This window comes from Perissodus microlepis, chromosome 2, assembly GCF_051167445.1.
Source record: "Perissodus microlepis isolate ML-2025 ecotype Zambia chromosome 2, ASM5116744v1, whole genome shotgun sequence".
Taxonomy (NCBI): Eukaryota; Metazoa; Chordata; class Actinopteri; order Cichliformes; family Cichlidae; genus Perissodus; species Perissodus microlepis.
Window position 1 is genome coordinate 7,694,226 of NC_140462.1, and position 23,515 is coordinate 7,717,740.

The 23,515-nt window shown below is 39.8% G+C and overlaps 1 protein-coding gene across 1 annotated transcript; it reads right to left on the bottom strand.

Moving 5' to 3' along the window:
- Positions 1-856: 856 nt before the first annotated feature.
- Positions 857-22,089, bottom strand: ergic1 (endoplasmic reticulum-golgi intermediate compartment 1). The gene is made up of 10 exons (XM_084942995.1): positions 21,942-22,089; positions 15,426-15,487; positions 9,894-9,966; positions 9,347-9,441; positions 6,604-6,728; positions 5,953-6,057; positions 5,791-5,851; positions 4,448-4,548; positions 3,607-3,729; positions 857-1,934 (listed from the first exon to the last, which is right to left on the bottom strand). Exons 1-10 carry the CDS (start codon positions 21,959-21,961, stop codon positions 1,827-1,829), a joined length of 873 nt encoding a protein of 290 aa, XP_084799121.1. The 5' UTR covers positions 21,962-22,089; the 3' UTR covers positions 857-1,826.
- Positions 22,090-23,515: the final 1,426 nt, after the last annotated feature.

Genomic DNA, 23,515 nt, shown 5'->3' on the forward strand with positions numbered 1-23,515 from the left:
CCTTCTGCTTTTTTTTTTTTTTTTAGAGTTGGATCTGTCGTAAAAGCTGTACATCAGTGGAGTAAAGTGTCAATTTGTGTTTTGGCCCACAATGAGAAAGAGCCACAAGCTCTGTGATGATTTAGTCAGCGAAGTAAACAGATATTTGTGGCACCTGTGTCATTCAGTGGAGGTGGACACACTTAGACTCACAACATTGCTAACAAGTAATAAGTGACGGAAGTAAACAGAGGGATGGAGGGCGAATAAAAGGAGTGACTCACGGTAAGCACCTTTATCAGAGCTGGATGTAAGCACGATGATAGCTGTAACAGCTTAACGCCCTCTTACAAGCTCACATCACAAATGACAGCCTGCAGGGTGTTGTCCCAGGCTGCCAGCTGAGGGAAATGAGAACCGGCTTGGTGCAAAGTCCACTTTGTATACGCACACTCTCCTAGTTATAAATGTCACAAAGTCAGAGACACAAAGGTGCCACTTTCAGCTTCTAAGAATAATCGTTACCATGTTGTTCAGGTAAAAAGTCGTAAACTTTACAATTTGGCCTTCATAATTTGACTTTTTATTACAAATACATTTCTTGCAGTTTAAAGAAGCTAAAAGAAATAAAAAGACACCTAAAATTTTTAAAGCCAAAACTTTTTTTGGAAACACGAATCATACCAGAGTGACCTTTATCGTAACCTCTGAGGACAGCGCAGGGATTACAGTAATTTGAGCGTTAAAGAGAAAAGGATGGTACTCAGAGTTGAAAAACAGGTTTTAAGGTGCTTTTAACTCAGCGATGATCACTGACATAACAGGGAGTGTTGTAATGACAACAGAATAAAAGGAAGCAGAGGCCCTGATGAACAGGTTTTTCCCTTTTAAAAACAAACCTTTATTAAACCTTTTACTAAAATTCATTTTTTTTAAAAATCATGTACCATGTAAATAAACAAAAAAAGAGAATAGAAAAACAAACAAACACAGACATTCACTATATTTTTGCCATCACTGAGACTGAGTAGAAATAAAGTGGAAACTAGAGACTGTAAAGTAAACAATGATAAATGCTGCACCGATACTGAAACAAGCAGGAGAAACTGAAAAGCTTTCAGTGGCACAAAGAGAGCTGGTGATGATCCTGTACGGTTTAACAGCAAGCCAAAAGGCACACAGGTGGAATACTGGAGATAAAAACGACAGACCACACTGCATGACACAAAATGCTATTTGTACACACTACGCTTTAGATTTCATCCCATCCTATGCACGTTTTATGAACCCTGACAATACTTCCTTCACACAAGGACCTAAAATCTAAATTGGTCTCCTAATTTACAACACATCTAGCTGAGATGATCCTGTTTTGATCCCATTTACTCCCTGAATTATATCATTTCCTATACCCATGATTTAAAAATGTTCCTTTGATTTAATATATGTGGATGTCTATTATTATTCTTTCGTGTCATTCTAAAAATATCAGCTGCAACCTTTTTAAAAAAAAAACAAAAAAAAAAAAAACAAAACAGGATGGATCCCTGGCACACTCAGTAACAAAAGATATCATCTCCTCTCCTTTCCCCTCCTGACACTGAAGACGGAGGAAGCCGACATGTGATAGTCAGCATTCTCACGTCACTGGAGCAGAAGGAGCCCGAGAGGATCTTTAATAAAACAGACGCATCCCTGCAGCCTGGTAGTTAAATCAAGTGCCCGAGACTCTTATATGGACAAGGTGATACAATCTCCTGAAGGAGGTCGTTTCGGGCTGGATTTAGCTAACAGGCTAGCAACTTTGCACTTATAAATAAGATGTGAGGAGGGGTGGGAAGCGGTCATCATGACATTTTGCCAATCTGTATCTTCTTCCAGGCCTCAGAAGCAGTGAAAATACAGGAGTCGATGATCCCCGCGACCGTGAACGTCCCTCCGACGATGGCACAAATCTACAAAAGAAGAAAGAAAATGAAAAAACGATCCTGTCAGGCTTCATATTTCACAGCTTTGATGTCTTCTTCTTAAGTCTCAATATTAGCTGGGCCTAATCCTATTTATCAAAACAATGCTCTGCGCCAACACCACGGAATTTATTGGAATCCAACAAAAAGCCCTGCTGTAGGCTGACTCACAATCTTGAGCCGTGACTCATGATCACATTAAAAACACAGTCATCTCCTACCCATGCCTTAAGTCATGATAAACCTAAACAACACACAAGACGAATAATGGTGTAGCTCATCAGGCAGGCTGCCAACTCAAGCCTGACCGCATTATCAGTCAACAGGAAACTTTCTGATGAGGTGCTACAGGCTACGCCAAAATTCCACTGATGACAAGGGGAGTCGAAGAAGACAAAGGGAGTTCAGCGAGTTAGGAAATGGTCATTAAGTTTCATACCAACAACACGAAAGCTTCATTCAGAAGATGGTTAGACTTTGGTTAGCACAAAAACTAGAAAAAGGAGGGAACAGCTAACCAGGCTTTGATCAGAGATCAACCCAGCAGCTTTATTCTTAACCATGTTAGCAAACATTTGAACGGCTTATTTTCTATCTGTTACTGGGCAGTGAGGATGTTCAATCACAAAGCTGAGATATTTAGCTAAAATGCATGAATGCTAAACATAACTGAAGGGAAGTGCAGGACTTCTCTCCATGTATATGTTTTCTGTTTAGGATCAATGAACCATGAAGCTGTTGCTTTTTGTGATCTACAACAAAACTGGCTGAAATGTAGGCCCAGACCATGGCAGTACCTCCACCGTGTTTTACAGATGGCTGTCGACATTGTTGTACCACTCCCCTGACCAAAAAATTATTTTCAGTCGATGTTCTGTGTAATTCGCCATACCTCAGCTTTTTCTCCTCATTTCCCTTCCTTAAGAACGGCTTCTTGACCGCTACCCTTACACTGAGGTCAAATTTTAATTCAACTTTAGCGAACAGCAGATGAATCAACTGAAGGGCCAGATGTATCTCTCAGGTCAATTTCTTCAGAACATGCCTTTCAGAAGCCTGACACGTCTTCTGTTGTCATCTATTTCTACAGTTTTCTCATTTTTTTAAGTCTCCAGCTCTTTGGGAATCACTTTGTTGTTGCGCAAATCCTATTTTATGCCCACCAAACTGTTATCTTTGGCATTTTTCATAGACTTAACTAAAGAAACTGGAATAAAGGTGCTTTTGTGATAAAAACAAAGTGCCTAAAGATACGATTTAAAATGTGTTATTTGCCGAGTTGTCTGTTATGTGTAAACACAACATTAGTTCATTCACTGGGTCAGGTGCCTTTTCTATCCTTGAATGATTCATAGGTGGCATAACAAACAAACAGAAAAGGGTGAAAAAGAGTGAAATGAGTGAAAAAGAAGCCAAAGTCCAGAGAAAAACTGTGAAAGACTTTCAGAAAAGCTGGAAAATTATTACTTAAGCCTTTTAAAAACAATTCAAGAATATCTGGGTCATTGAAAGCAAAATATAATGAAATAAGGTGTGGTTCAAGACTTTTGCACAGGATAGTAAAAAGTTGATCTTTGGACTTGAACTTGAAAGACCTGTAATTCAAATAAAAGCGGCTTTTGTAAACAGCTTTGGGGCCGCGGGCTTTGTGTTTACTCACTGTTGTGATGAAGCGGTAGAGGGGCTGTCTCCGCTCCGTGTACTTCACTGTGATCGGACTGAGATCGTACCTGAACCAGATCGCTGGGATAATTCTTCCTGTGTGGCTGTAAGCAACATATTCCTGTGTGTGGGGGAAAAAAAAAAAAGATTACAAGTGAGGAACTTAATCCCATTACGTTTATAAAATAAATCAGCACATATTCTCATCCACAGCGGTGGCAGTGGTGTTTGTGAGTCACTATAGAATCAGTTTCGGAATAAGTCACTCCACAGTCATAAATGATTCAATAAAAATGAACCTCAGCTGAATATTATTCCAATGAAGCAATCTCGAGGAGGCTACAATGTAAATTGAATTATTGTTACGAGCTGACAAGGTTATCAGGCGGTGGATATAACTCCATTTCTCCAAAATCAGTGCTGCAGTAACTGCCCAACACAACAATGTTGACCACATTTAACACAACGCAGAAGGATGTCGCAGTCCAAGCTCGGATGCGGGCCTCAGCTGGACCACTATTTATGCTTTGGAAATTAGGTTTTGGAAATATTTTGCTCAGGCCCTTATTGTCCCTTCTTCACAGCTGACCTGCAGTGTTATTATTCCACACTCCACTCCCAGCTGTCTTCCTACACAGTTCTAGGAAGTGTTTTTTCTTTTTTTCCTTTATGGTTTGTTGACATCTTGAGAGTTTTTCCAGTCACTAGGATTGAGCTTTCACTTTCAGATGAGTGCAATGTTAACACGAGCTATACGTGCTCCGGCCATATGCTGACATGGATGCGCTGCCTCTATGATGAGAAAAGGTCATCAGCTAATGAGTGCAGGGATGCGGTACCTTATTGGCTACTGTGTACTGATAAGAGAACCTCTGTCTGCCTGAGAGGTCTTCATACACTGTTGGTACAATCTTCAATATGTAGTCATGTGAAGCAAGAGCTGCAAGAGACATAACATTAATTAAATAAGACAAACAAAGCATCTTCAGTATTCAAGATGAATGCTGTCTTTGTAAAACAAGTTCCCATGTAGTTCTGTCCAGTGAGTGTCTTGTGACATTACATCATCCTACGCTACATTGCCAAAAGTATTCACTCACCTACCAACCATTGAATTCAGGTGTTCCAATCACTCCCACAGTCATAGGTGTATAAAATCAATCACCTTTAATGTTCTACAAACATATTTTTAAAAATCGGTCGCTCAGTGAATTCAAGTGTGGTACCTTGATAGGATGTTGCCTTTGCAATAAGTCCAGCCGTGAAATTCTCTCACTACTAAATAGTCCAGAGTCGGCTGTTAGTGGTATTATAACAAAGCGGAAGTCATAAGCAATCAGCCATGAAGCGCCTTGTAAGGTCGCCAACTTTCTGCAGAGTCAATCGCTACAAAACCCCAAACTTCATGTGGACTTCAGATTAGCTCAACAGCAGTGTGTAGGGAGCTTCACAGAATGGGTTTGCATGGCAAAGAAACCACATGAAAGTCTTACATCACCAAGCTCAATGCAAAGCATTGGATGCAGTAATGTAAAGCACGTCACCACGGGACTCTAGAGCAGTGAAGACTTGTTTTCTGGAGTGACGACTCTGGCAATCTGATGGACGAGTCTGGGTTTTTGTGCCAGGAGAACAGTACTTGTCTGACAGCACCGTGCCAAGCGTAAAGTCTGATGAAGAGGGGATTATGGCTCGGGGTTGTTTTTCAGTAGTTGGGCTCAGCCCCTTAAGTTCTATTAAGAACTAAGGGCCCCTTCCTGTTCCAATAAGACTGCGTACCAGTGTGCAAAACAAGGTCCATAAAGAAATGGATGAGCAAGTTTGATGTGGAAGAACTTGACTGGCCTGCACAGAGTCCTGAACTCAATCTAACAGAACAGGATGAATTAAGAGCGGAGACTGTGAGCCAGGCCTTCTTGTCCAACATCCGTGTCTGACCTCACAAATGTGCTTCTGGTCAAAAACTCCCATAAACACATTTCTAAACTTCGTGGAAACTTCCCAGAAGATTTAAAGCTGTAAACGGTGGGGCAGCATATAAAACCCGATGGATTAAGAATATGATGACACTCAACTTCATATGTGTGTGAAGGCAGACAAGGGAATACTTCTGGCAATATGGTGTATGTAAGCACTGTCATAAGTTGGTCATAATTATTACTTTTGCTGTCTAGATACATACGATTAGATGACATCTTGTCTGCCCCTCCTAAAGCATTAAAGGCTCCTTGGACTTTCTGTACCTGTGTGACAATGAAGAGAGAAAAGATCTGTGTTCAGATATTCTTCTCCACTTTCTCCATCTAAAAAAATAAAATTAAAAAAAGAAAAAAATGTGTCGCACCTGGAGCTTTTCTCCAAAGGCAAGCTTGTGGATGGTGTGGGTCATGTCAGGGTTTTGAGGCTGTGCTGTGGCACTATGTGTCGACACGTGGAAGTTTCCCGGTACCTGAACACAAATAAACACATTGAGGTGGGTTTGTGCCTAACACCACAAGCACCTGCAAGACATTTAGTTAGCTAATGAGGGAGCCTGAATGCATTTGGTTGGAAACTAAATGTTCCTTGCCTCCCAACCGCGCGTGTTTTACATATTTCCAACTACTCCCCCAAGCATGAGTGTCAATTGTTCAACTGCAGGGTTAATCACTGTAAATGCAGTGGAAAGACTGACGCACAAGATGCAGACGTGAGACAAACACAGCTTCATGGAGCCTAGATTATACGGATAGGTGTAACTAAATCCAAGCGCACCCTCAATTTAGCATAACTCAATTTAGACCCAAGAGGTTGGTGGGGGCAATCTCCATTTTTAACTCGAGTCCAACTCAAATATACAAGCTGACATTCAATCCAAGCTTGCTTGTCAGTAAAATACAAATATCAGCCCGACCCAGTCCATCAGTTTTGCAATTTCCTGAAGGGAAGCAGTAGTATAAGTGATTCACAAAGCATGTATGGATTAGGCTTCTCGCACTCTCAGATGAGGTCTTACTTTGTTGATGGTGAACTCTCCCTCAAAGCGACAACCATCACCCTGGTTGAGGGGAATCTTCATGGAGTTCTCTATGTGACCGACCTCGTGGCGTCCCATCTCATCTTGGATGTCCAAACCCACCACTGAAAGCAAAGAAACACAAACTCAGACGAGTGCTAGGACGAGGACGATCGGCCAATAAATCGTTTCGTTAAACAACAGAGAGGAATCAACAAAAAAAAAAAAAAAAACATTGACAGTTTTTCTGGGACTTATTTGTTTTAGTGATTACTTTAATCTCTAAGATATCCAGAAAACAATGACGAACTCAAGTGATTTTTTTAACTCTATAACAAATATTTGCCTATTTTATTAATGAGTTTCAGCAAAACTCAGCAATCTGGGAGCATCACCACCTTCTGGTTAAATATGAGCAGCTGTTTGTTGTTGCTGTTTTATTTATTTTATTTTGAAAAACCAAACAAGCACTTTTTATTAAAAAAGAAAAAGAGAATATCTGATTATCACTGCACAAAGTGACCCACAGAGTAAACACACAATCAGACCATTTACGATACCCAATCACCCCCGTCTCCCCGTGTCGGTGTTTTTCCATCTAGACTTCACCCCTTTCTTTTAGGCTGCGGTGGCACACATTGGCAGTGGCCTATTTTCAGAGCCTGCCTGCATTTTATGTCACCCACGAGTGCACACAGAGAGAGAGAGGGATGTCTGCTTGATCTGTGCTAAAAACCTCCACATGCCGTCTGTCTGACCTTTGACATTCAAGACGGGATTCTCCCCCCTCTCCATCTCTATCCAGATCTCAAAATACAGTGCATAAATATAAGTGACGTGTGTGTGTGTGTGCATGCGCCAGGGAGAGATGGTTGTTTCTCCTTTTTAAGACATTTCGGACTGGAAGCAGGTTGATAGAAAGTGGAGGTTAGTATAAGGTTATTTACACGCGGATGTGCTTTTCCATGAAGTCACAAATCAAGGCGGGGCAACCGGTAAAGGTCACCGAAGAGAGATGATGTTTAACTCTGGAGCAGCAGAGCAGATAAACGCTAAAACCAGGGGATGGAAATGTCAGGTTTTCCATGATGAAAGAGCCTCTTCCTTGAAGTAAATTTGCAGCGGATGACAACCTCTTTGGAAAATTGACTTGTGTAGAATATTAACTCGTGAGGAGAGGAACATTTCTCCTCATTACGTGCAGCTGCACTGTGTGGTCAAACCGACGTGTTTGAGCTGGTATTTAAATGGGACCCAAACTTGAGGGGGAAGGGAAAGGGCTTCAATTTTGCAATTAAACAAAACGACCTATACATACAATCATCAAGAGCTTTCATTAGTAACGGCAGGGGGACAGCCTTTGTTTAGGCATGCCATGAGTGAGTGAGCTCGTCTGAACACATGGCCAGCAGCTGTGTGTCTGCGTGCCAAAGCCTCTATCGCACAAATCTGGACTTAATTTTCACACAAGCAAGTTATAAGCTTTTCCATTTTTGGATATTGCCCGAGCTGAATCGATGTGTGAGTTTTCTGCACTGTCCCGAGACCCGGCGGTGTATTTGTGCAAGTGATTTGTCATTTTGCATAGTTTTAGAGGAGGGGCTGGGGGAAGGCATGAGGAGCACAAAAGTGACCTGGCACCCTTCAATCGCACGTTCCACAGACATCTGAGCGCAGGGTACGAGCCAGTAGAGGCGACTTAATGTGAAACACAGATCACAGCTGTGCGGCAGCACGAGATTCAACAGGAGATACATGGCAGAGGATGCTCTCATCTTATCTACGAGCATGCCAGACCAAAACTGCCAATGCAGTATTGTGAAATGTTCTAAAGCATGCCTCATTTCTTTACATTTTGCTAGGAAAATGGAAAATAGATGCAGCAGGTTACTGAAACATATATGGAAATACAGTATTATATGGCAAAAACAGTTCTAATGAGGTGGGAAGTCAATATTTAGTAAGGCCCCCATTCATTTACACAGCCTGAACTCTCTTAGACAGATCGTCTAATAGTTCTCTTTTTTGGATGTTTCTACCTTTTGTTCTGTTCTCTGTCAAAATGATCCCACACTGCTTCAAAAATGCTGAAGTCCAGGCTCTGTGGTGGGCAATCCTTGACTGAAGCTGTTTCATTGTGTTTTTTTCTATCCACCTACACCTTTACTGCACCGACAGTGTGTTTGGGATCACTGACATGCTGAAATATAAAGCTGTTGCCAATCAACACTTTAATGGCACTTTAATAATGGCTTCTTGAGAGCACACCCTTTCACCGAGCCCATTGAAGTTTCAGTGAAGAGTAAATGGATCAACTGAAGGTCCAGACGGATCCTGTGTCAGGTCTTTGATGCTGATTAACCGCTATTTTTAAAGTTAAAAATGTAAGTTTCTGTCATGCGTGGACACAAAATAGCGGATTTGTCCCTTGAATTGTTAAATTGTGCCTTTTCTATACTTGAATGATTCATAGGTCAGCGCTAAGTGGTTTAAAAAAAAATCATATGAACTAATAAAGAACTGAGGGCTTGCTCAAGACATTTGTACATCTGTTTCTTTATCTAAGGGATAGTTTATCCTTTGCTAATATGACATGTTAAATGACAGGGCGCACAGTAAGCATGAGTCACATAAAGGGGAAAACAAACTGTTAAAAGAGGCCTTACAAAGTGCGGAAGAAAAAATACAGAAACAGAAGATGTAATGCAAAGAAATAGATATTTGTATATATGTATATACTCACAATCACAGTGTAAGTTTGGCAAACTGATGTTTAAACTCACTTCTATCTTCCCACCACTGTCTTTATCGGGATCATCCACATACAGTTCATTTACACTGCAATGGATGGAGAAAAGAAAAAAAAAAGGTTAGAGATGGTTAGAACAGAAAATCAACTTTTAATTTAAAGAAATGTGGTATTTTCATTAGAAAAAGACACTTTTCTCCCTTGACGTCATGCTATTGTGCGCCACTTTAATAGTAGGGGACTCATCTTCTGCCAAATTGCAAGGAGAGAGCATTTGTGTCTCTCTGCCGGTGTAATTTCCTTTCTGTCACACCCTTACCAAGTCATCGCTTATTACACATTGCCAAGAGGCTGACGCATGCACAAAGCCAATTTCCTGTCACAAATTTGACTCCATTCATTGGTTACAACGCTGGCTGGGCAGAATACATCATAATGAGGGCATTGACATTCATAATTAAGTCCCTGTTTGTGCCTGCGTGGTAACCAGGGAACTGTGCGTTTCAGCCGGAGGATATTACAGACGAGCGGCAGTACCTACATTTCAGTGGCTATGAATCCCGTCAGCTCAGACAGGAAGAGGAAGAGTATGAAGACACAGCAGAGGATGGAAACTGTGGGTAAAGAGGAAGAAAGTCAGAATGAAGACACTGTTCAAACCTAGGTCACTGGTGATGTCTCATATATCACTTCTTTCACATAGAAGTTACACAAGCTTTACACAGAATGATGCAAGTCAAATGATCTGGACTGACTGGGTCTTAAGGAACGGCTGACGTAAGCTATTGGTATTAATGAAATCACAGCAGCTAAAAAAATAAATCCCTAAATAGCAGTTTTACTGACAGTGTTAGCCCTGCCATTATGTTGTTTTTTTCTTTCTTTTAAAGAACCTCCTACAGTAATTACACATTAAATACCAGGACAGCAGGCGGCCATTACAGCATTTCTTCTTTGAGAGAGGTGATCTCATGCTACGCCTTAGTAAGCCCTACAAACAACATTTTAGGCTTCCTTAAACTCACACACTGACAGTCACCCAGACCAAAAGTGGCTTCCACAAAGGAGGCTGAGCAGAAACCAAAGTAGGAAAAATTAACTTTAACTGTTCAGTGTCTTTGTGCCGACATAAAGCCTAAGCTTAAAAACACACTAAAGGAGAAGCAGCCAGGTCGTCCGCTTCCCTCCATGTGCCAAACTAATCATCCGAAGAGTCAAATAAAAGAGTGGCCATGTGTTTACTAAGATAAATATGGAAGGAACTGATCTGTGTCTGCGCAACTGTGGTCTATCTGGTATGGTGAGAGCCTCGGTTAGAAAGCTCTCACTCAGCAGGTGAGGCATGTTTACGTGGCAACTGTCACCTAGGTTCGCACAGTCATGTGACCTTGTGGTTTAGCAGGGCGTCACAGGCGGACCTGCGGCTAGAGGAAGCTTTACATAAGGTAATATTTAACCAACAAACAAGGGAGTGTCACTGTGACACATCGATTATGAATTCAGGTTCATTAAACAACTTGCACAGTAAGTTTTTCCTGCCTTCAAAGGATGCAATATAGGACGATAATTACTAATGATGAGTGATTTTAAATAGTCTCACAATGGAAATACTGACACCCCGAAATGATTTACAAAGACATGACATGACTGTCTTCTACTTACGCTCCAGCTTATCCGGACAGCTCGGACATTCTTTGGACTGTGACACAAAGGAATCGGCTACAATAACACCATGAATCAGTCACTGACATTTGAAACTAGCCCTATTTATGCAATCTGATGTGGCTTTTTTGTAGCATCTTTGTTCCTTCTAATGCTCATTTTTCCCCACATAGCACAGGCAAATTAGATTTTTTATTTTCTTTTTTTCCACACCAGCCCGGGCAAAAAAACCCACACAAATACTAAGAGAGAAAAATCTGACAAACAAGAGACTGATACATTAAATCCAAAACATGAGCAGTTCCAGAAACCACAGTGGCCAAACAGAGCTTTTGTTTAGGGTAAACTGAGCCCTGCAGAATGTGCCCTGGAGCAACAAAAGCAGATGAGGGTCAAATATTTGGCCTTTTGTGAAAAGGCAGGCTCTGATTCTTTTTTGCCACCATGGCCTGAATGTTATTCGGCCTGCTGTGGATGAAGCATTAACAGGTTTCTAATATCCCAATCTAACCAGTGGCGTCATCCCTAGACAGCGGATGGAGACAGGAAGGGAGTTAACTGAGTGCAGGAAAAACTTATATCCATTTCCTCTTGGGTGGAAACATTAGTGTATAACTTTAGTAACTTCTTTCTGCTGTCCATACAGAAAATTATTTTTCTCTGCCTTAAAAGGGTCCAATACTGAAATAACACTTTTAGTTTATCCACTGTGTCATGAGTTTTGTTGACAGTTTTCCTACTATGTGTCTTTGTCAGCTGACTAATGAATAAGACTGCTGCCAAAAATGTGTCATCAGAGGTCTTGTCTTCTATCAAGCAGTGAATAATCAATATAGCCCCTGATTACACAATGACTTATTGATGACAAGTAGGAAAACTCATGACCTGACAGGAAAAAGCAGTCAGATTTCCACTAATGACTCCTGAGGTGCCAGTGACTATGAGACAGCATGATTATTAGCATTTTTGCCATACCAGATGTGCTAAAACAGGTACTGCTCCGAGCTGTTTGCTTTTTACATAAGAGCATACCTCTGTGCTGACAAAAGGGAAGTACTTGAATCACAATTACTTGTCATCGTTTTCCTAAACATCTGCCTCCCAGAGCAGGCACGGGCATCCGATTCTATTTACTTTTTATGTTCAAGCTGAAGAAGTAGGTTACAGACTATGAAGCCCTGCTAGGACTCAAATGTCATTTTGAGTTAAGAATGAGGCGGTTTAAAGAGATAAAGTACTGTGCCAGTCTCGAGTCACCGTTCATTCCTTTGTATTTTAACTCCAAGGAGCCAGACTTTATTGTAAGAGAACAATAGTTCCTCAGGCTTTCTGAAGGTCTTTCTATGCTTTTCACTGGACATTGGCTGCACATTTTTCACATATCTTCAGTCTACTTCTCGCACCCGACCGTTTGGAGAGAGGTACAACAGTGAGTGTCTCGTTAGAATTACTGCACCCACTCTCCATGCATAATATAAAGCAATGTGTGGTGGATTCAGAGCTTTGTACAGTACTCTATGTTAAAAAAAAAATACAAAGTCCATTATGCCTCCAAAAACAAAACTTTGGATTAAAGTGTGTGTGTTTTAACTAGCTGGTGTATTGTATGCCAGAGCTAGAATGTAATTAGCATAAAGATGGGCTAGCTATAGATGAAAGTTATTTTTTTATTTCTGGTTGATTCAGTCTGGTTGATTAATGACAAGCAAATGTTCCTGTTAATATACTTCAATTAACTATTGCTAAAAAAGTGAATCACTAAACAGGTGAACTCAACCATTTGTTCGCTTGCAAGCCAAGAGGATAAATGATGCTAGGTTAGCCCTGCTTACGCAGCTTAAAAAATAGTTTTTAGCAGCTCTGATATTCAACAATTAGCATGTTTCTACATTTTTTTTTATGTAAAGTTGAGCAAGTTCTTTTTATTATAGTGAACAAAAATAGTATGTTGTAGTTCTACTTTGTTGCATACCTTTATTTCATTTGAGATGTCTATAATTGTGAGTCAACTATAATCAAAAAGTGCTGTGTTTATTTTGCAACACCTATTCTGAACTACTAAAATATTAATACTAAAGTTACTAAAAGCTACACTGAAATTAAACACTGACATTTACACTAAAGTGAACTGATTGACTATACTATGGAAATAAGCTGAGGCCTTTAGACTACGTCCACACAAGCCCGGATAGATTTGAAAGCGGCGTTTTCTACGGAATACGCTACGCGTCCACACTAGCGTTTTCAGTCATTTTCACAGAGTTGTGCGTCCACTTTGAAACAGCCGAAAACGCTTACGTTCCAGTCCTGCGCATGCGTGAAGCGCAAGATGATTCGGCCTGCCTCATTTCTGTCAGCCGTTTATTTACTTTCCGGCTCTTTGAAACATTGCGGCAAAAGGTTGAGGAAAATTTTTTAAATGGACTGACAATGAGGTGGAGTTGTTGCTGCGAGTAACACAAAAGTACAAAGTAGCAAAAGCGATTGAGAATTAAATAATTTGAAGAAAAGCTAATAGTTTTGCAATTTTCATTAGTTTTTATTTTTATTTAGTTTTGACTTCAGATTTTCAATTTTATATCAGTTTTAATTAGTTTTTACCATTTGTTTGCTAGCTTAGTTTAGTTTTTATTTTTATCTTCTGCTTATCATTGGGTATGTTGCTATTCCAGCTACCATACCCTGCACCCTGGAAAGGTCGCCAGTCTGTCGCAGGCCTATCACGCAGAGACAGACAACTCACATTCCCACCTATAGGGAACCTATGGGTTCTTTAAAAAAAAATAAATAAATAAAAAATATTAGGGCAGATGACCAACCATTGATACCAGGCAACTATAAAAGATATATCTTGGCCCCAATGAGACTATTAACTCTTGCAGCACCGGGTCTTCGTAATTTTGGTTCAAATGAATTGCTAAACTTTTTGAAGGCAACTGACTCACACAGTTGTGTAGATATCCCAGGCTCAATAAACATATTCACCAACGCTTCCTCTCGCTTGTGATGTTCCTGCGAATTGACCAACCAGCAGCCATTGGGTCGCTGTTGGAAGCACTGCATTAATGTTTTTGTGGAGTTCTCTTGGGATGCATCACGCTGCCTTGCCTGGGACTAGCTTCTGTTTCTGGGGATGGGGGTTGGGCGTGCTCCCTTACCTTCTCAAGGTAAGCTAGGTTAGCCTTCTTGCGCGAGCTTTTCAAGTGCACTTTAAGGTTTGTGGGATTTTTTTTTTCCCTTTAGAAATGCACCGCATAATTTGTCTCATTCCACTACAAGACACTTGCTTTTATCTAAAACACAATCATATTCAAAGTAATCTGAAATTGGACTGTAGCGATTTCTCCCGCCTTTTGCTGACACGATTCTGCGTGGGACGGAGCAGCAACACAGATGACTCGACTAACGTACTTGCCACCTGCTGGCATAATGAGACACAGCAAGAAAAAAAAACCTGGAAACTACACTTCATTTTCACCCTAGACTATTGTATGACACACACACATCAATGAAAACTAAACACATTTTTGCTATAAATTCAGTTAATTTTAGTTAGTTTTGTGAACACTCATTACAGTTTTAGTTAGTTTTCCTTTTTTTGCAAAGTCTTGTTTTTATTTTTATTTCCGTTAACGAATGTTTTTTCACTTCTAGTTTTCGTTATTTCGTTAGTTTTCGTTAACGATAATAACCTTGGTACAAACTGATATTAATCTTTAATAGGGCTGTGAAAATTGAGAGCAAACAAAACAACTGCTGTATAATGCCGTCCGCCATCTTTGTTTAATTGGTCACATGACTGCATCACATGACTAAAATGCATCATCATTTTAGAAAGTCTACGTTTCACTGTCCACACTGCGACGCAAACGCACCGTCTTCAAATGTATTCGTTTTCGAGAGCGTTTTCAAAACGCCGTCTCAGTGTGGATGGGAGGCCAAAACGGAGAGAAAACGAAAACGCATTAGTGTAGACGTAGCCTTAATCAGCACAAAGATAGCCCACACACACAACTCTAAGCACCTATGGCACAAACATTAACACATGCCATCTTATTTGTTCGAAATATTGTTTATCGCCTTTACACTTTGGTTTGTGTTAATTCTCACTCTAAGTCCTGCAGAGGCAGATTTTGCTACCAGCAGCCAGAAGAGTGTTTTGGCTGATGTCAAACTACTGCAAGCAGCTGTACAGTCACGAAGGATGACCTTTTCAGTTAACTTTCACTGGAAAAAGTGATTACGTCTCACGTCTTATTTTGCCACATTTTGCATCTTCCATTTATAGAAGCGAGATTCAGGAATTCCTTTCACATATGTGGAACAAAATCCCCCCCAAAAAAATTACAAAAAAATGAAAACCTCAAAGTAGATGCTCATAACTTTGGCCTGTGAGTGAAGCACTACTCACTGAAAGCTCCTGTGTATGTTGGCTGGGTGAGATCCTTTGGCACTTTCCTGTAGATATCAAATCTGAGGAGAGACAAACAGAAATATATAGCAAATGTAAATATTATGTGCTGAAAAACATTGCACATTCTGTACCCATCATGCCTTGCGATATTACAGAAGCGCGGTGGAATGTTAGCTTTGGATGTCCGCCATTATATATAACAGATCCAGACGGCCAACCGCAACACATACAAACACACACACGCACTTTTACAGGGTTACACCTCTTCCTTTGAATGTCTGCTCTGTAATTATGAACTGACCCCAACAAAGGTCTAACACTCCACACAAAGCCAACAAAAACACACACAGAAACATAAACACAAGTTCACCGACAACTTTAAATCATATGGTTTCATCTTCTTGGCAGTAAGTGGATATAAGAACATCTGATTTACTCTCGGTAAAATCCTCAGTTTAACATTTTTGGATATTTCTAAAAATACCTTTCTCAAACTGCTCGTAAATCAGCGTTTAAGAGATGGGAAGATCATTTCCACCTGACACAATCGACTCTGCTTGTGAAATACTGTTCTTGCCAATTTTGGGAGCTAGAAAAAGGAAGGAGAAAAAAATCTGCTACTCAACACCAAAACTATTTCGGTTCAGGACTTCTTGCGCTTGTCCTTTTTGGGCAGTGAAAAATCTTTTGGCTGACTGTGCAAACTCCTCCCACACCCCGATATTCTCATCTCCCCACTCAAGTCTCCTTAGCCGTCTCCTACCAAAACAATCACATCTGTCTACATTTCTTCCACTTAGAGCGTCCAGAAAAATAATCACAGCTAATGCAATGCAGGGCTAGGGAGGAAGTATGAGGGTGGGCTTCCTGTAATCCACCTCTGTTTCTTCTCTCGGTGTTACATAACCTCCTGCTTTAACGCCTTTGTTTTAATGAGAAGCACTCCTAGATCCCAAAACTCTCATTCAGCATTCCTCTATGTGTATACATCAGGGTATACACAGCATACATCTATACTAATGTAGATAGATAATGTGCACTGCCTTTCCTCACATAAAACAACCTGACAGGTGGAGCAAAATGACATACATCCCCACCATGTGAAGGCCTTGTAAGTCAAGTTCTAGTCTTTTCCACGTCTTTGGAGTTTATTCAAGTATTACTTACGCATTCTGCGGTGTCGATGGTATGAGTAGACTAAGGCTGAAGGCAGATTGTGGTCATAGTGGTATTATTTGGAACAGAGATGTTCGAGATATGTATATCAGCCACTGATAAGAACGTAAAACAACTGAGCTCATTTTATGAATATGCGAGTTGTGCAGTTTGTCAAGTTCAGCATTATGGCAGGAAAGGATCATTTTGAAATGATACATTTGAAATATATAACCTCTGTTTTTAGAATTATTTTACATAAAGGAAGTTCATCTGGAATATATTTGGATTATTCTTGTTTATACAAATACAGTTTTTTTCAGCTTAATTAGAGAAATAGTTCAGCTACATGCACATGTATTTTAGAAAATTGACCTTTTTCTATGCATTTTTGCCTTCTGTACACATGTAAACTGAGCTTTTAAAATACTCCTTGTTGTCTTACAGTGTCAAATGTGTGAGCCTTTACCGTCTTGGCTAGCATTTCCATACAACTAGAGTTTTATCACTACTTGTGTGCTCCTGACAATGCATGACATTAGTTCTTGTATTTTCATAAGGCCTGAGATAGTTTCCATAGCATTGCTTACGTGGACAGGATTTTTTTTTTCTTTAAACAAAAGCTATAAATTCCCCTTATAAAAACTACATGTGTATCTGTGGATATAAATACTGGCTTAAATTCACTTTGTTACATATGTAGCATTTTTTCCCTTCTTGTTTCAAGGTGACAAGTATTCTTTCCTGACTTCCTATGTATCAACAGGTAGGTGTATAATACACACACACACACACACACACACACACACACACGTTGTTTTTAACAGTTGAAGATGTTGAAAAAAAAAAAGAACAATATGACATCACTATCACTGACTCCACATACAATATTGGCTCAAGTATTTCGAATTACACATCATCTGATTTTAAAAGGTGACCCATGTAACCACACTATCCACTAGTTAAAAGCAATGAGCTGCATGCAGACACACGCTTCCTCGCTCACATACGTCATTTTGCTTTGACATTAAAGTAAAAACATACTGTGATCATGTCATCCTACTGGAATAACACCGCTGTTTCACAAACAGTGTCCCGCACTTCAAACCAGGGGTAGGTAAATAAAGGTCTGATTTAAGATTATACCACAAAAAGACAATAATAGACAAGGCCACAACACACAACTTCCACTTGACATTAACCAAAATGAGTTGTGTTTACTGCCTCACAGCTAAACTATTTCAGTTTTTTTTTAAAAAAAAAATAAAGAGACTTATTGTAATATTTTAAATCAGTCCTACACTATGTTCACTCTGAGGTGACAAAGGTTAATGAATTCATTAGTAAAATTAATATGTTCATTACACTAAACAACAGTTTAGGAGAAACTTCAGACACTAGTAAAGCTCACATTTCAACAAGTATTAAACAGTTAGCATAAATGTTAACCTGGTTGTCACACACGTTAACATAAGCAGTTTAATGATTTGTAATTAGCTACACTAGCCGTCTGTTATTATCATCGTAGTGGCTAGCAGAAGTAATTACTGCCGGCTGACTGGATGGAATATTGAGTAGTGACAGAGCAGGTTGTGGACACATGGAAACACGTGGGTCGCCTGCTGTGCAGAGCAGCGGGGGAACTGTAGCTGAACTGAGTAGAGAGTCCAGAGTGTGGAGAACTAATCCGAGAACATAAAGAGTGGAATCCAGAGCAGAGCAGAGCTGCAGGCTTTTCGACTTTTAAAGTAACTGGTTAAAAAGTTTCTTATTTCCTTGATTGCAGCTTCAAAATGTAGTCAGTAACTTTATTCTAATAAAGTACAATTTATAAAGTTATAAACCTTTTAAAGTCAGCAATTTAAAATATATTTAAAAGATCTAGGAGTTATTTAAAATGAAAGAAAATATACTTTAAAGAAAAACATGACTATACACTTACTGAAGTGTAAAAAAAAAAAAAAAAAAAAAAAAAGACTGACATAAACTTTCAGTATATGTATTTTTAACCTGTGCGAAACTGGTTTTATCGAACTATCTCTACTCAGAACACTTCATGAATATTTATGAGGTTCAAGGGTTCACATCTCGGTGTACCACTTACATTCGTAATTTCCTGAATTACAGTCAACACATCTCCTTCCGTCACATCTCACTGCTCAGATGTTATGCGATTAGGGAGGACATGATGTACCAGCATCTAACTGTTAACACCATGACACGAAAGCACAAGCCTACTTTTCAAGGGTCTTAAATAAATAAGCCGAATCTCGCAAATGACTCACGGTGAGTCAGTAGTTTGTTCCATGTATAGCCGTGTAAACCCACATTACAGACGATCAAGGTTCTTCTTTTCACACCTTACACCACAGAATATAAGCAATACTTCTTTCTTTACGTAGGTAACCCAACTGCTGTTACGATAAAGTCATTACTGCAATTATTGAAAAAACAGGGAGAATCCATATTAAGCCTCTAAAGTGACCATGTAATAAACACAGCAGATCATCGGGTTGGCTAACACAAAATGTCCTTGTGCCAATAAATGACATAATCTAAAGGACATTAAACTTGGGCATAAAAGCCTTTCGGTGATTCACTCGTTCCTTCAGTGACGCTGTTCGGTCATCCTGAATGAGATGATCCTCATTGTTGGAAGTTGGCATTTGTGAAAGAACTTTATTACTGTTGAAATGTCAATCTACAGCAGCTGAGAAAGACATGCATTTCTAGAAAAGACCAAACCCAGAAATTTACTACCACATATTAGAAGGGGAACACAAGACCGTATATGTGTACACCATCCTGCTGCTGGAAAAAACCCTAGAACACCAACTGTACATTAATCCAGAGCTTAAAATAGTCCCTAACAAATACACAAGTAACTCTTTGAGGAAAGCTGTGTGTCTTTTTTTTTTTTAAAGAAATGAAAATGTGTACATGCAATTAGGTTTTAAATTTTAAATTATCACCTTATTATTTTTGCTCATTAGATTTATAAACATAAAGGCAGAAAAACACCAGCTTTGCACTTTAGCTTATTTGTTGTGCGCTTTGAATTAAATAACATGCACATTCTGGGAATACATCCTACTTTTGTGGATGGTGCAATCTATGGTAGCCAAAAAGTGTTACACACCCTCACGCTGGTGACTAACGCTGCAGTATTTTTGAAAGGACAACACCTCGAAACAGTTACTCAAGCCTTTTCTAGCTGTTGCAATCCGGGTTTTGTATGATCGAGGCATCAAGCAAAGCATCCAACGATGAGAATCTGACCTCTTGTGACACACAGTTCATCAAGAGTGTTCAAATTTTTTCTTCTGTAGTAAAATCATTCTGTCAGCACAACACAGCTGTAATCTTTGGAAAAAGATGACAGACACTGATTTCCAGTTTGACCGTGCTGTTGATCATTTTCATCAATCTGTCAGATTTTTCTGCGTTAACATTCAGCACAGCTATACAGCTATCTGAAAACTGTGATTACTTCACATTAAATAGAGCTGGGAGGATTAGCTGAAACATTGTCACATATCAGCCTTGTTGGTTTCCTATTGACCTATCAGCAAATGACATCACATTTACTAATGGAAGCTGTGGCTCAGGACCTGGGATGGGCAATTGATTTTTCCTAGGGTCCATGTGACAAACTGTGACTGTAGCGCTAGTAAGCCGAACTCAATTCTGCTCAATATGAACTTTCTCTCTTTATAAACTGCTACCAGTAAGAATTAATGTTACAATTAGGCCCTAAATGTGGCTCCCTGGTAAGATTAACTGCACAAGCTCTGCACAAGAGACAGAGCGGGTCATCTGCTATTCGGAAGGTCATGGTAAAGTTGCGAAAACGTCCTTGGGCAAGGGAGTGAACCCCATACTCCTCCAGACGGCATAGAACAAAGCACTGTGTGAATGGGTGACTAAAGCTTGTAGTAAGGGGCGATCGTGGCTCAAGAGACTGGTGGTGGTCAGAGAGTCCGGCAGCCTTGCCTCTGTCAGTGTGCCCCAGGGCAGCTGTGGCTACAATGTAGCTTGCCATCACCAGTGTGTGAATGGGTGGATGACTGAATGTAGTGTAAAGTGCTTTGGGGTCCATAGGGACTAAGTAAAGCGCTATACAAATACAGGCCATTTACCATTTACAATAAAATGCACTTTGAGTGCTCGGTTAGAACCAGTCCATACTCAAATATTGTGCTACATTAATTTTGTGTGTCAAAGATAGTGTTTTGAGAATTTTTTTTTAATTTAGATGGTAAGAAACCAACAGACAAACAACTAAAAAGCACTTGAATAAGCCCAAAATGTAACACTGCAATCCACAGGCAGGAAACATAAATATTATTAACAAGTACAAACACTTTACAACTTAATTTGCTCTCAAAATAAAATACATAGAAGATATTTTGTTTTTGACTTTGCTAAATGTTTTTCTTCAATATAGCAGCTGCTTTAATAAAATACTGTTAGGAAATGACTTTTGTTGGGTCTGGTGAGCAACAGGATAACTGCAAAAGTAATACATTACTTATTCAGAGCCTCTGAAGAGATACGTTTTGTATGTGTTTAATTAGTTTCCAGAACACGCTGCAGTTGAGTTTATCAGATACCATTTTAGACTCTGTATAAATGTGTGAAGATTCATCTCCGTGAACTTAACAGTTGTGACTGTGGATATGGCAGATTTCCATTCAAAATCTAAAGGTTGGCTCAACATGTGTTGTTACTAAATTTGTCTTGGCACTGGCAAACAGGATGAAGTGAGCATTATGCAAATGGCCAATGCAAACAACCTGTTTTTATTCTAACTGGCCGAACTCTATTGATAGGTTCAACAGCCCTGTAGACAAGGTGTGGCAAACAAATTTAAGTTGCAGATTAATGGCTTGAATGGCTCTGCAATGGCTGTGTTCCGGTTTCACTGTTTATTGGTGGCTAATGGCTGAATGTTTTTGATGTTTGTGTACTGAACGTGCTACACAGTTTCTTTTGTAAACCAAACGAACCCAGGACATCAACTCTGTTTAGACTGCCGCTGTGCTGATTGTAATCGGGCTCACGTCTTGCAAAGCTGGTCGAGGACATTTGCACATGCGCAAAAAAAGAAACCCACACAAAACCCCGAGAATCACTGCGGCGACTTAACGAAAAACCCGTGCATTAAAAAAATGCTTTAAAAAAAACTGAGCTCGCTCATGTCAAACGCAACACATCATTGTGATAACTTTGGCTGCCTCAGTAGCATGTGATGCTGAGCCAACTGTTAATTCATCTAGAGCTCACAGACAGCAGACTACCACCACCACTTTCCCCTTCATATCCCGCCACAAAGAACCGGAAGCCCCCCGTACTCACCTCCTAACATCGAAAGTCATGATGTTTGCACGTTGGACAGGGGCGTTAAAAAGAAGAAAACTACAAACAACAGGAGACCATACTATCTTCAACGCTACCGGTTGTTCATGGGTACCGGGCTGACGTCAGCTTAGGACGCTTTGCAGAAGCTGATTGGCTGAGATGTACTTCCTGTTCACTATGATTCTTCTTCCTCCGAGTGATGCAGCCGTAACGGGCCGAAACATGAATGGGAAAACGTTTTTTAAATTAAGAAATAATTAAAAATTAACATTAAGATTAACAAAAGATGAACTTGTGCAATACGATCACATTTTTAAAAATAATTTTATTGACTGAAAACTATACAGTGTTTTTTTAATTTAGGAAAAGGAATTATGAATTATATGACAAAAATGGGCAATACAAACTGCTCCAAACTCAAATTTAATCCAGTGTTATCCATGTGTTATGCTTTTACTCTAAATTTTTGCTTTCTTTTTTAATATGTGCAGCAAGAGAACAAAAATATTTTTAAAATGTTAAAAGAAAAATTATATACTACTCCAAGTCTCATTCACCTACACATTTTAAAAGTAAATATTTAGCTGACGTTCACATACACCCTCACTGCAGTGATGGATGAATTGTGGGTAACTCAGGGTTCAGCATCTTGCCCAAGAATACTTTAGTTCATTCTTTGATTTTCCCAATTGGTCTGCACTGATACTTGTGTAGCACTTTTCTGCTCATTTTCTTACAACATGCCTCAATATACAAATTCATACAAGCATTATGTCATCATGAGAACATAGCAAGCCAGGTATTAACCCACCAACCTTCTGATTAGTGGCCGACCAGCTCTACCACCTGTGCCAAATTGCCATAGAGGAAAAGGTTCTCTCCCCCTTTTTAAAATAATGCTAACAACTCTTTCTTACCAAGAAATGAAAATTTATAAACATAAAACTCTGCCACCTGAGTGGCTGTGGCTAAGGAGGACTCTATCAGAAGGTTGGTGGATGAATCCCTTGTTATGATCCAATGTTGTCAGTGTTTGTTTTATGTGTGACTCCTCCCACCAGAGGATGGCTATGGGTTTTTTCCTCTCTCTCCTAGGAGGTGGACACCTGGGTGTGCCTGCTGAGTAGTTGGGTGGAGTCTCTTCCTGTCCTTGGATTGGATAATTGGCTAATCACCTCCAGTACTTAACTACCGGATGACAGCCACCTGGTCCCCTCTCTGCTAGCCTCCACCATCCAACAAAGAGCATGTGTTTTTGATTCGTTGCTGTGTAGAGTGTCTGTGCCCAGTGATTTGCAAGTATAACCCTGTGTGTGTGTGTGTCTGGTGTTAGTATCTTAATTTTGTAAATAGATTTGTAAAGTAGCAATTGTGTATATTGTTCACCTTGTATATATTCTCCACTGCAGCAGCCTAGTAGGCGTGAGAAGCGCGTGTGTGTGTTGAAACAACAGCTGTATGAATGTGATTTGGTGAGTGAGACTAGGAAGTGCTTGTAGTGCTAAACTTGAGTAGAAAAGTGTTTTAAAAGTACCAGTCCATAAATTCTGAATAGAAAATTATTATACAAT

Excerpts from the sequence above, each read along its gene's own strand:
- ergic1 (XM_084942995.1), bottom strand. The coding sequence starts at position 21,961 with ATGACTTTCGATGTTAGGAG. Across the intron at positions 9,967-15,425 it reads AACATACACAGGAGCTTTCA|TTTCCATCCTCTGCTGTGTC; the intron begins GTGAGTAGTGCT and ends CTTTACCCACAG. Across the intron at positions 4,549-5,790 it reads AGACAAGATGTCATCTAATC|CTCTTGCTTCACATGACTAC; the intron begins GTATGTATCTAG and ends TGTCTCTTGCAG.